General features: G+C 39.1%; 1 protein-coding gene across 4 annotated transcripts in view; it reads left to right on the top strand.

Moving 5' to 3' along the window:
- ctnnal1 (catenin (cadherin-associated protein), alpha-like 1) overlaps positions 1 to 13,059 on the top strand; it is a 53,709-nt gene that overhangs the window by 34,553 nt on the left and 6,097 nt on the right. For 2 of the 4 annotated variants that reach the window (XM_028036629.1, XM_028036627.1), the window contains exons 4-14: positions 1,021 to 1,140; positions 2,499 to 2,588; positions 2,802 to 2,972; positions 4,672 to 4,872; positions 6,960 to 7,046; positions 7,306 to 7,464; positions 8,097 to 8,189; positions 10,063 to 10,213; positions 12,138 to 12,175; positions 12,267 to 12,317; positions 12,585 to 12,739. In XM_028036629.1, coding sequence (XP_027892430.1) covers positions 1,021 to 1,140; positions 2,499 to 2,588; positions 2,802 to 2,972; positions 4,672 to 4,872; positions 6,960 to 7,046; positions 7,306 to 7,464; positions 8,097 to 8,189; positions 10,063 to 10,213; positions 12,138 to 12,175; positions 12,267 to 12,317; positions 12,585 to 12,739 — 1,316 coding nt within the window. Of the gene's footprint in view, positions 1 to 1,020; positions 1,141 to 2,498; positions 2,589 to 2,801; positions 2,973 to 4,671; positions 4,873 to 6,956; positions 7,047 to 7,305; positions 7,465 to 8,096; positions 8,190 to 10,062; positions 10,214 to 12,137; positions 12,176 to 12,266; positions 12,318 to 12,584; positions 12,740 to 13,059 lie in introns of all 4 variants that reach the window. The other 2 variants (XM_028036628.1, XM_028036624.1) reach the window with 1 other exon arrangement.

Here is a 13,059-nt window from a genome sequence, read left to right as displayed (position 1 = left end):
AGCACAGATAAAAGCTGTTGCTGCTGCTGTGTTATTGCTGCCGACTAGCAAATCTTCAGTGACTAACTTACCAGCTTACATAGACTGTTGTTTTCCAAAGTACAGATTTTAGGCTGTTTAACTTGAATATTTTAGTCTGTAGTGGCCTCTATTTAACAGTAAATGGGCAGGAAACTTGGAGGGGAGAGAAGGGGAAGACATGCACCAAATGGGAATTGAATCTATGACAACCTCTGCATATGGAGCACATGCTCTGTCAACTGAGCCACCCAGCAGCCCTTTATTTAGGATTTTATCTGTGTGATGATATCAAGAATTAAAATTAAGAATATTAATATAATACAGATTTTAAGGTTTCCGCCACTAACTTCAATGTATTCTTTTCATCATATATGTGATAACGCAACACAAAGTTGTACATAATTCTAAAATGGAGAGAAAATTGTGCCAGATTTTGAATACTTTTGTCAAATAGCAGTGAATTAGTTCAATTCCCAGCTCATTGAGATAAGGTGGACGGTGTCAATAGACATAAATGTTTGAGAGTTTGCCACAGATACTAAATTGTATTTTCATGCGTTTCATTTTAACACATAAATATTCTTTGAGAGTATCCTGAAACTTTGAATGCAAAACCTTTCGAACATACCTGAATTAAATTGATGGCTCATTTTAGTCATGATGCTGTGTTACGCAGCAGAAATGGGGTGCTTAGTACTTAATCCTTTGTTTTTTGGGGGATCCTTTTCTTTCTGATTTACCATTAGGAGTTACCTTGTGTTGATCTGTTACACAAATTTCTAGTTAAAAACAGAATTTTGTGGTTGTAATGTGACAAAACGTGAAATATGTTCCACAGCTATTTATACTTTTGTAAAGCACATCCACAGTCCAAATTTTAATCTTGATCATTTGTGAGCATATGTCCTCCACTGTTTTGAAACCGCATCTGCTAATAAATACGAGTTCCAAGACACATACTTAATCATCTCACCTCGCTGATCATTTTGCTTCTTTCAGGTTCTTGTAACACTTGACAAACTGGAAAGAGTCAGCACCTTCCAGGAGTTTGTGCAGATTTTCAGCCAGTTTGGCAACGAGATGGTGGAGTTTGCTCACCTCACAGGAGACAGACAGAATGTGAGTAGCAATGCAATTATTACATTGCATTTGTTTTCTTTTAATCAAGAAAACCCTATCAAGTATTTTAAGCAAAGTCTGAAAAACCTTTAGTTTCCTCCTCATGTGAATGCTGTGCACCAAACTGGGCTTTTCATAAATTTATATCTATGAGATAACACTGGATTTTGAGAACTGCAGTGTCTGCATAGTGAAGTGCAGCACACTCTGGAAAAAAAAATCAATAATCCAACCATGGAAATATTTACATATTTTAAAAATATCTGAACAATTGAATAAGCCTTCTTTCTCAGGCCTGGCTTCTTTCTGCAAAGTTTCTTTACTTATCCATATTTATTTTGCATCGCCAGTCTTTAGAAGCAACTCACAGGTCAGTTGTGACTCACGCTCCTCAAAGAATATTTACATCACGATTCAGTCTCGAAAGGAGCTGACCTGTGCTTTCTTGTGGTGCATTCTATCAGCCATATTGCAGCACATTTGCAAAACAAAACATGCACTCAGTGCTTCGAAAACACCCTCCAACTTGAAGGGGTTCTAAACTTTGTACTGTCAGAGGACTGATAATCCCACTTTGATGCATACATTCAGCCTCTGCAGCTAAAGCGCTTTGCCTGCGGAAGTCGACGTGAAATGCAGCGGCTGCGTTATTCAGACAGGGAGGGAGGATCCGTCATCCATCTGTCTGAATTTCATCGGGGGCTCAGGTTTTGAAACGCACGTCACGTCGCTCCTAACGCTTCCTCTTCTCATTTGCCACTTTTTTTTTGTCATATTTACACCCCCTCATTCACTCTCCATGTTCACACATGGAAAGGCACATGTCTTTTTCTTTCTTTTTTTTTTTTTAAAAGGGAAAAAAAGCATCTTCAACTATTGAAAGCAGATGAGCGGAGAGGCAAAATAATGACAGATAATCACATCGTCTTTGTAATCTGTGGCAAAGTGCCTGCAGAGGAGTTGGTTCAGCTGCCGTTTTCAAATCCTGTCTGTAGAATTCAATCTGCGCATCTCCCATGTAGAATCCATGCAGGGTGACACAAACAGGTTTTCTTTTTAATATTCTGGTAATATCTCTTTAAAAAAATAAAAAAAAAGATAACCCACAAAGCTGCACATGTGTAACCTGCAGAAAAATCCTGATTATATCTGGGTGACCGAGCAGGATCCTTTTTATGCCTCATGTCCCTTGGACACCCTGAGAGTTGTAAGAAGTCTTTACTAAAGTAAAGGCATCCATTTTCCTTGTGTGTGTGTGTGTGTGTGTGTGTGTGTGTGTGTGTGTGTGTGTGTGTGTGCGTGCGTGCGTGCGTGCGTGGGTGTGGGTGTGTGTGTGTGTGTGTATATTTGTGCTGTAGGACTTGAAAGACGAGAAGAAGAAGGCGAGAATGGCAGCAGCCCGGGCAGTGCTGGAGAAATGCACTATGATGCTCCTCACAGCCTCCAAGGTAAAACTGACCTCGGGTCATTCGTTATTGATCATGTCCAGCTTAAAAATTTAAACCTCACTTCAATTTCAAGTTTTCCAACATGCTTGGGTCTGTGCAGTAATTGAGTCAAGACACATTAAGTTAAAGAGAAATAAAAAAGAGTGAGAGTGAAAGAGAGAGGAGAAGAAGAGGGTACATGGGCTGACATTTCACATCCAACCCCCTCCGCAGACTTGCCTCAGGCACCCAGACTGTGAGTCGGCGAGGATCAACAAAGACGCCGTGTTCCACCGAATGCGCTGTGCCCTGGAGCAGGTCATCGAGATAGTCACTGAGGCACGGAGCTGTGGGGAAAACAAGGTCCTCCCTACTAGTATCTACAACAGCATCAAGGACTTCAAGGTAGAATAACATTTTGTTGTAAAGAAATGAGCCTCACGTTGCTCAGCCGATATCTGATTGGTTGGAAAAGACACTATCCTGACTTTTGAATTAAACAGTGACTCGCAAATGTGTTCATGTATACACTGACATTTTTCACACTTTGTAATGAGGGGAGAAGTGGGGCGAAACAGGGTTTTCAAAATTCTTTGCAAATAAAAATCTTAAAAGTGTGGCAAACGTTTAATTCCTACCACTTTTACGTTGCCCTGGTGCCGCTGATTGCGTTGACATAAGTATCAACACAGCTGTTCTCTAGAGAACTCAGATTTTTATTAGAGAATATTGCTGATGAAAGCATCGTGAGGACCAAGCAGCACATGTTTGGTGGGGAATAAAGCTGTGGAGAAGTTTGAAAATCGTAGCTTGGTTGCAAAACAGAATCCTGAGGTTTCAACAGCAGCATCCCACAAAGCATTGTTCAATCCATCATATGAAAAGAGAAGAAATGCTACAACTGTGAAACCACCAAGACTGGCCAGTTTAGGATGTCTTTTCAATCAGGAAAGCAACCTAGTAGCCTATGGTAACACTGGAGGAACTGTAGAGAGTCACAGCTCAGGTGGGACATCCTGTAAAATTAGTGTAGAATAAAGATGTTTTTGAAAAACATTTACCTCTAGCCACGGTATCCCGGCAACACTGGAGGAAAGGCAGTTAGAGGGGGCAGCAGATTCACCTATCAGCAGGACAACAACAGTGAACATGGCGCCAGAGCTACAATGGAGTGGATTAGATCAAAGTATTTCTGTGTTGCTTTAATGTTCCTGTCATAGTTCAGATTTAAACCTAACTCTGTTGCAATACCTGAAATTTGATGCACACAGATTCTCTCCATACCAACTGAGTGAGCCTGAGCTGTTTGACAAAGGATAATGGGGAAAAGTTTCAGTGTCTAGATGCACAAAACCGGCAGAGACATGCCCCAAAAGATTTCCTGTGGAAGCCGTTTTTTTGTTTTGGTTTGTTTTTTTCTCACGGAAACTGAATACAAATATTTGCCACAGTTTTCAGATAATAATTTGTAAAAGCATTTTATAACATGAAATCCCAGTAAAATACATTGAAGTTTGTGGTTGAAAACTTGGCTGGGAAAAGTTGAGGCATATTGCGGTTGCAGATTGCAGTTGCAGAGGTGCTCTTGCATTCATTGTTTGTCGAAGCTTCAGATGAGACTCAACCCATCAGAACTGCGGTGCATACGTTCTCACTTTGTACTTCTGTTAATACAGTTGTGTAAATCACCACAGAAGCCCTTCATTGCACTTGATAATCTGCTCTCTCTGTTGGAAGATGAAAGACATGAATCTGCGTAAAAGCACTTTGAGGGCAGCTCCTCAAAGAGAGGAAGTATTTAATGACAGGCCTTGAGGTTGCTGTTGCTTTTAATTCAGGGTTCACAGCGTTTTAATGGATAACTTTAGCAAAAGTTATGTAAACTGATCATCATTCAGCATGTAAGCAGATGGTCTTAAAATGAGCTCTTTGTTGAAGAAAGAGAAATAAAAAATGGAAAAGAGGTGGGGGGTGGGGAGTTGGTTTTAGTTGTTTTGTTTTTTGAGTAAGAAGAAGTAGTGTGTAAAAGCTGTTTTTACACAAAAGCACCCTTTTTATTCATGTTATTTAAATACAAACCCTGCTCTTACTCCCCACTCTGCAGGGCAGCGTTGAGTGCCTTAGAGAGAACCTGCACTCTTCGACGCCACAGATCATGGCCGGTCAGCTGGAGACGCTGGTGGAGCGCACCGAGGACTTCACCGATTCGCCCTACACCAGTCATGAGCAGCGGCAGGCCATCCTCAGCGTGTGCCAGCTGGCCCGCCAGGACACCCAGCAGCTGGTGCACGCCTGGATCGAGGCGGTACGTTGGTGCAGGCTCTCGTTCGTACCTGCAGAAGTGTTTGAAAAGCAGCACGAAACTGAGTGAGGAAAATACAGAGTTCCTCAACTGTATTGTGTAATTTGTGTAATTATCATTTGAATGACAGAAAAAACAAATGCGTTCAGTAGGATAAAACGGGGCCTTATTACTACTGATGGAAATGCAATGCGTCAGTCAGTGGACAGAATCAGTCAGACTTCTTCATAAGAGATTATTTAAAAAAAAAAAAAACATGATATCAAACTGTCCCCTCCACAAATATGGGGACATCTTGTAAATGTATAAAGTATCTCTTGCACTAAAAATTGTTGCAGTTTTCCTATTTTATCTGTTGCAAACAAGAGGGAAGGACAGCTGTGAGTCAAAAGATGTAAGGGCCTGTTAACCTGACAAAAAGGCTGTTGTTGTTTTTTTAAACAGAATTAATATATCTGAGAATCTGGACCACAGTACATATCTAGTCTTTGCCATGAAAATATTTTCCCCCTGCACATTTGTTTTTCTGTTTGGTAAATAGACAAATTTGTGTATCAAAAATAACCAGAGAAAATGGTAAGGCAGTTTTCAAATGATAATTGAATTTAAGAAAAAGTTATCCAGACCCAACCTGGCTCTTGTGGAAATGTAATTGCTCTTCATCAAGCACCCACTGCACCTGGGAGTCTTTTGGGAGTCAATTTGGAGGAACTTTGTCCCACTGTTTCTTGCTAAATTACTGCAATTCAGCAACCTTTGTTTTTGAGTATGAATTGGCTGTTTAAAGTTGTGCCTTAAACACTGCCACCACATTTGATTGTCAGTATAACGTTCTTTTTTTGTGTTGGTTTCTGCCATTTGTTGTAGGACACATAGATCTTTCATAAAGATTCATTTTTGTCTCTTCAATATACAGAATATTTGTTCTGAATAATAAAGATGCTTATTGGCAACATGTTGGGAAAAATGTCAGAGTTTTAGAATAGTTTTCCTATTACAGGATCAAAGTTATTATTGGAATATATTTTGGGCAATTTATTTTCATTTTTTTAGATTAAGTCCTTTTATATTTGAATAGTTTTTGTCTTCTTCTACAATTGATTGCTTAGGATTTTAGATTATTGACTGAACCAACAGATAAATGCATGTCCATTCAAAAATCAAAACAGACAATTTTACAGCTTTTTGGCCTCTAGACTCTTAGATTAGGGTTTTGAACTGAACTTAGGCTTTTTTTCATCCTCGCTGAGTATTCTGCTACTTCTCATTTAATCGTTTTGTGAATGAAAACTAAAAATGTGCAGAATGCCTTATTTAAATTTTTTCACACATCATTTTCCTGCGGCAGCTGTCGGTATGTTCCGCCTGCAGACGGAAATCAACAGAAGCACAGCATCCTTTCACGCACTCTTCATTAGCCTCCTCGCTTTCTCTTCTCTCATCTCTCCTCGCACAGTAACCCACCTAAATAATAATATATACATATTTTCTTACCACAGCTCAGTCAGTCAACATGGAAACAGAACGTAGTTTTCCGTTGCAGTCACCAGAAATCTCCTTGGTCTCAAAAAGCGACTGACTTGCAAAATGCAATGAGCCTTTATTCCAAAGCTTTTTCCTCTCTGTAAACTTCTAGCAGTGTGCACAGAGAGCCTGCAGCTGCATAATTGTACTGTAGTGCCTCATCTAATCCCCCCCCAATTGAAGGTCGTGTGGAGTCTTGAAAAGACGCGGCTGCTGCAGTGCTTATACGATAGAAGGATAATATTTGCATGTTATCATAATGCCCAGGTTTAAGACTGTGAATGATGGCTTTAGCTTCGGTTTTATTTCAAAGGCTTCTCTAAAATTTAGAAAATTGTGTGGTATTTGTAGATTACATAATTTGACTTTAGTTAACTCATTGGACAAAATTACAAACTGAAATGCTTTGGGCCTTTTGTATTTCACAAACGTTAGGGAGTTAAAAACACACTCATTTGCCATTTCATTTATTTATTTTTGTTTTGTACTATGAGATTAACATCTAGGTGTGCGTGTTTGTATTTGTGTCACATGTTTGTTGTCCTCTGTGTCCGTCATCACAGCAGCAGTCTGTCCATGCCAAAGAGGCCACAGAAGAGCTGGAGGTGGCCATTCTGAAGACATGCCAGAGCATCAGTGACCTGAGACGAGAGGTGAGCGGCAGTCTGTCTCCAAAGCTAAAGACCCTCACAGACACAGAGACGTGAGCTGTTCAGCACCTGTAGCTCGGCTCCTCTCTTTCCAATATTTCCACACTTCACCTCTTCTGCTCCTGTCAACTCGCTGTCACTTCTGCCCGTCTCTCTGTCTCGGCTTTCTTTAAAGAAGAAGCCAGACAAGTTCATCAAGCACATTCGTCTCTCTCGTTTTCTCTCACACCACTGTTTATCCTCTCGATGCCCCACCACCCAGCTCCATAAGGTCGCAGTGGGCCGCGCCTCCGACTTGCTGAAAGCTCACGGCGAGCATCTGCCTCTGAGGGCCCTCAAAGCTGCTGGCGCCGAAGGGAACCTGGAGGCAGTGGCAGAGTATTCGCGGACGCTCACCGAGCAGAAGGAGCAGCTGGTGGAGGTGGGTTGGGTGGGGTCAGCAGCAAAGAGGAAACTCCTATTTCCTTGGAAAGTTGCAGTTAGGATTATATTTGTCTGACTCATTGTTTTAATGCCATTGGAATTGGTGTAGAGAAAATTTCTGTGTATTCTCCATATTGTAAAAATACATTAAAACATTACATTAAATGTACTTTTTAATAATTGATTTTCAGAAACTCAATAGTACACCTAGTTGATGGCATCCTTAACAATTTCCATAAAATAAGTGTTTTAATTGGCAATCCACGACTCCCTCTTTCACCAATCAGCAACTCTTACAATCTAATGAGTCATTTTCTCCTTGCTCCTGTGCATCTAGATTGCAACCAAAACCCACTTTATTCATTTAAACTTAAAAAATATATATTTTTGCAGTTTCACGGTGTAGCATAGGATACAGTTGCCTGGTGGCTCAACCAGTTCTTTGTTTTGGGGTAATTATTTTTCCACATATGTCCAGATTACATTACAGTTGCATAGGAAGGATAAAATATTCATTATGTCCTGATTTTTAAAGCCTCAGAACACAAAATAGGGTGTACTTACATTGCCTCACTAATAAACTATTTATTGTGACAAATAAAAGAGATTCAATCTCGTGTTTATTTCCAGACATGCAGACTGTTGTGCCATGTGTCGGGGACGGAGCCATTAGAGATTACCTGCATACACGCAGAGGAGACCTTTCATGTCATTGGCCCACAGGTAGTGTAACAAATGTCCCCGTACATTATGATGTTGTGTTTTATCGATGCGGTGTGGCAGCGACAGTAGAAAGAAACTCGTTTTGTCTTTGTTTAAACAATCCAGTGTGTATTTAACTCTTTGCTTATCAGATTAACTGGAATGATCACATATTGTTTTGAATGTAAAAGTTAACCCAGTAAATGTGATAGTGATGAGGAAAAGAAGCCTCCCCTCTTTGTGCCTTCTGCACCTCAAATCCATTCAGAACATGCTGTTCACCTATCACATATCTAATTATATTTGCTCTTGAAAACCATTTGTGGCTGTAATTATCTAGCAGTGTGGACTGTTCCTGTCCCGCGGTGCTAATGTCAGGCTCCACGCGACTCTGTAGTAATGGCTCAGCTTCTAAGTTCAAGGGTCACCCAATCAATAATGCTGTGGTACAGGCCAGGGCTGGTGATATCTGTCTGTGTCCGCTTAGGCTAATGCAAGGGTGGCCCACAGGGTAATTGGCAATTAAATCCAACACGGTAGGCGGCGGATGTGTTGGATGTGTGTAGGTTGGGGTATAACAAAGCATGCAGCTCAGGAGACGTACCGATGCACAATATGGGTTCTTGAAAATGAGATAAGATGAAATTGTAACATTATTAATCAGAAACATAAGAATTTAAATATTTTTTATACTTTTGTTTGTTTTTAAATATGAATTAAAAGTTTCTCCAGGGCTGGCTCAGGGTTGTATCAGGCCTTAAGTAGGGTTTGATTTGGTTCCCTTCTTCCTGTTAAGTGAATCAACACAACTAACAGCATTTCAGTACAAATTTAGTACAATGTGGAAGAGGGAGCCGAGCTTAATTTCAAACAATTTTTTATCTATACTGAAACCATTTCATCAAATATTTTTGTTTTTTAGTTCTAGTAAGTAAACCTATATGAAAAAACCTATGTTTTTGATTTAAAAACGTATAGATTTTTCTTTGGGGACCCTAAACAGTGATTGAGTTTGCTTATGTTTTTGGCTGGCTCTGGGTTTTTGCAAATGACAAAACTATACTTTAAAGAATATTTTTTCAGTGTAGAAATATCTGCATGAGGGATGAACAGTTTGCATATGTTTGATTCTGAACTACAGATGATCAAACGCCATCAGATTTCCTTTAAAAAACGGTGGAAAAGCCCTTGCAAGTAAGCTTTAGCACCTAAGGAGGAAATAACACAATTGGTAAATTTGATCAATCTCTATAAATATATAGATAGATTTTGGAATATGTAACAGGAGCTGTGAATGGAGGGCAACCACAGAATCCTTAGCTAATATTGTTAGCTAGCATTATTATATAGTCAAGTTGTACCCCAACAGTTTCTACAGTGCCTACAAATTTTATGAGTGTAGTATCGCGCTTTGTGAAGTTTCTATAGTTTTTATTAGAAATATTACAAGACATTTGGCGCCCAAAATACTGCCAAACAAAAGTAAAGTAGGGAGAAGCTTTGATTTGAAATTAGCTTTACCAATGTTTGCAGTTGGATTGTGCTTTGTGAGACGAATGACCTCAACAAGGAAAATATCTGTAGCATTTTAATATTGCAAAGTTGTCTGTTTGCATCTTACAATGTACTGTATGCACTTTCTCTCACTAATTTTAAAAAAATGTTTCAAATACTGAAAATGGCTAGCTCTGAGTCTTCTTCAATCAGTAACAACTTCCACAATGAAGGGAGTTTTCAGGGGTGTGTGCTGTGGTGTGTTCACAATTCAGGAAAGAGATTTTATTTTTGCTTTCAAGATGAAAATAAGTTGGCTCTGATCACTAACAAGTTCTTTGTGCATTTCAGCTGATCACCATAACAATAAAAGTTACATGACATTTCTTCACTTTCTTAGATCATCTCGGCTGCCCAGACGTTGGCCCTTCATCCATCCAGTAAGATTGCTAAAGAGAACCTGGAGGTGTTCTGCGAGGCCTGGGACTCCCAGCTCTGTGACATGGCTCTGCTGCTCAAAGAGATCAATGATGTCTTTGAAGGAAGACGAGGTGTGCTCACGATTAATTGATGGTCGTTGTAAACGCGGGCAATTGTGCTGGTTGCTGTTTTGCTTTCAGAATCCAGAAACGTGTATTTGAATCCGCACAATCTATAGACAATTAAGTTAGCAAAGTTTTCTTTTTGGATCTATATTTTAATCCATCTTCTAATATTTTAGCCTTTTCAAATTAAATGAAACATTGTGTAAAAAGGCACTACCTTTTTTTCTTACCCCAGTCAACACATTTTCAGACTACAGCTGATGGTCTTGTAGCTTGATTATCTTTTCACTGGAAATAACAACATTCTCTGTTAAAGCTCAGATGAATCATTTTGTCCTTGAAATCTTTCAGGAATATTAATGAAAGTTGAGACATTGCAAACAGTGTGGATATATTTATTTATTTATTTATTTATTTTTTCAAAATGAATCATCACATGACGTGGGGGAGTATTTTTTGCAACAGTTATCGTCACTGCCCTCCAACTTCTATGCATTCATTTCTTCTCTGCTCTGCGTGTCTTTACTTATTGTTCTGCCAGCAAACTGAAGCTCTCAAATCATGGGCAGACTCCTAAAATCAAAAGTTTTATCTTTATCAAGAAAAAGTTAAATGTTGAAAAAAGTATTTCCACATTGCTTTATTGTCACAATGAAACTTTTTTTTTTATCTTCAAATAAAGGTCATATTCCGACACTCAAGGATTTTTCAACAATTACATCATGTCGGTCAGATCCTCAAAGAGCAAAGCCAACCCAAAGCCGTGTTAGTTTTACAAAACGTTGTAATGGAGGGACACCTTTCAGAATGTTAAACCTTTGTCTTATTAGTCCACAGAATATTTTCCCAGCAGTAGTAATCAATTGTTTTTTGTTTTTTTTATCTTTGATTTTTACCCATTCTCTTTCTTTTTGTTTAATCATGAACACTGACCTTAATTGGTGTAATTGAGACCTGCAGTGCTTCAGATGTTCTACGGGGTTCTTTTGAGACCTCATGAATGAGTCAGCCATGTGTTTTTGAAGAGCTTTTCCACGTTTTCTGCATTTAAGAATAATGGCTCTGAATGTGGTTCATTTGAGTCCCAATTCATTGGAAACAGTTTTGTAACTCTTTCCAGTCTGATAAATGTTAATGACTTTCTCGCTCATGTGTTCCTGAATATCTTTAAATCCTGGTGTGATGTGTTGCTTTGTTAAACATTATAGCCTCCTTCATGTTGGCAGACAGTGATTTCTTAATTGTACAGTCAGGCGGTAATCAGACTTGAGTGTAGTAGACTTGTGTTAGTAGAATTGAAAATAAAATGGGAGTTAATCGTAATACTTTTTGTACCTTGCAAGGGGGGCAATTACATTACTACCTAGGGCCAGGTTAGTTTTTTTTTTCCTTCTTAATAAAGGAAAGGAATCATTTGAAAACTCCTTTATGAATTTGTTCTGATTTTGCCTGATATAAAAAAATATGTTCATTGTCTGGAGAATATTTAGATGGGAAATCAGCCAGAGATTCTGAAAAGGGGCAAAAATATTTTCACAACATTTTACAGCATTGATTTATTTATTTATTTTTTAACCATACAAAGAAGGAAACTCCTTTTAATGCTTTGCTGTTTTAATGCTGGAATGCAGTGGAGAGTTTGACATGAACCCCATTATATGATTCGAACTCTCCCTCAGGTGGGTCAAGGATCGTGTTCATCGTCAAGCTAAAATAATGTCTTAAAATGCTTTATGGGCACCATAATGGGGTTTTTTTCATGTCTTTTATTACAAATGTGGCAATAAACTTTATGAAGCTAGATAAAAATGCATAACAACTAGATAGTGACAAAATGATATGTGATAGAAGTAAAAGCAGCATCCATATCATATATCCCAATCGTTTGTTAAGATTAGAATGTAAGATAACAATAAATGTCTTCTTCTAGGTGACAAAAGGCCTTATCTGTCTCTTCCAAGACCTGGGGTGTGTATCACAGTGTTCATCTTTATAAATGCTTTACTTATGCAATGATGTGTTGCCTGTTGCTTAATAACACCATGTTTTTGTTCCACAGAAACACTCAGCTAATCTGAAGACTGCCAAGGCTGTCAAGTTGGATGCAGAGGTAGCACTCACTGCATGCTACACTTAATCACATCATATTTTCTATGTTCTAGCAGCAGCATATTCATCACCAACAGGGTTTGCCTCACTCTCTTGGAGATGAATAATGTGTTTTTGGTTTTTTTTCAGAAAATGCAGCATTTTTGCTTAGCTGCATTTTACCAAAAGAAGCAGCAGGAAGTTTATTGCAGGCTATCTACAAGTGAAAATGCCCATTTACATTTCCAAAATAACCTCAGTTGCTCTGTGTGTATCTCTGTTGGTGCAGGAGCAGACGAGCATGGCCAAGCTGGGACTGGAGCTCCGTCTGCTGTCATCAGATGTGGACTCGGAGGTGGAGAAATGGGAGGAGCAGGAACATGACATAGTGCGGCAGAGCCAGAGCCTCGCCAGCATGGCGTACAACATGTACCTGTTCACAAGGTACGGAACAGTACTCTTGTACAGTATATATAGCCGTCAACATATTTATTGGGACTACTACAAAATCTGTATAAGAATTCCTAAAAGACAATGTTTTAGAAAAACTCCATCCTTATTACAGTTTTTCAGAGTCCTGTGTCCTTTCTTAGGTGTGATGTATCCAGTCATGAAGCAAAAGGACACTTCCAACGTTTTACAACACAAGCACATCAAAAGTGATGCACGTACTTTAAAGACATTGCGAGACTTTACGTTCGACAAATTATGTGTTTCAAAACACCCAAAATAGATGGGAAACAGTAGCTTTAGACTTTGCTTAT

The sequence above is a fragment of the Xiphophorus couchianus genome, chromosome 13 (assembly GCF_001444195.1).
Source record: "Xiphophorus couchianus chromosome 13, X_couchianus-1.0, whole genome shotgun sequence".
Lineage (NCBI taxonomy): Eukaryota > Metazoa > Chordata > Actinopteri > Cyprinodontiformes > Poeciliidae > Xiphophorus > Xiphophorus couchianus.
The sequence above is the reverse complement of the archived record's forward strand: the minus strand, read 5'-3'. Positions and strand labels throughout refer to the sequence as shown.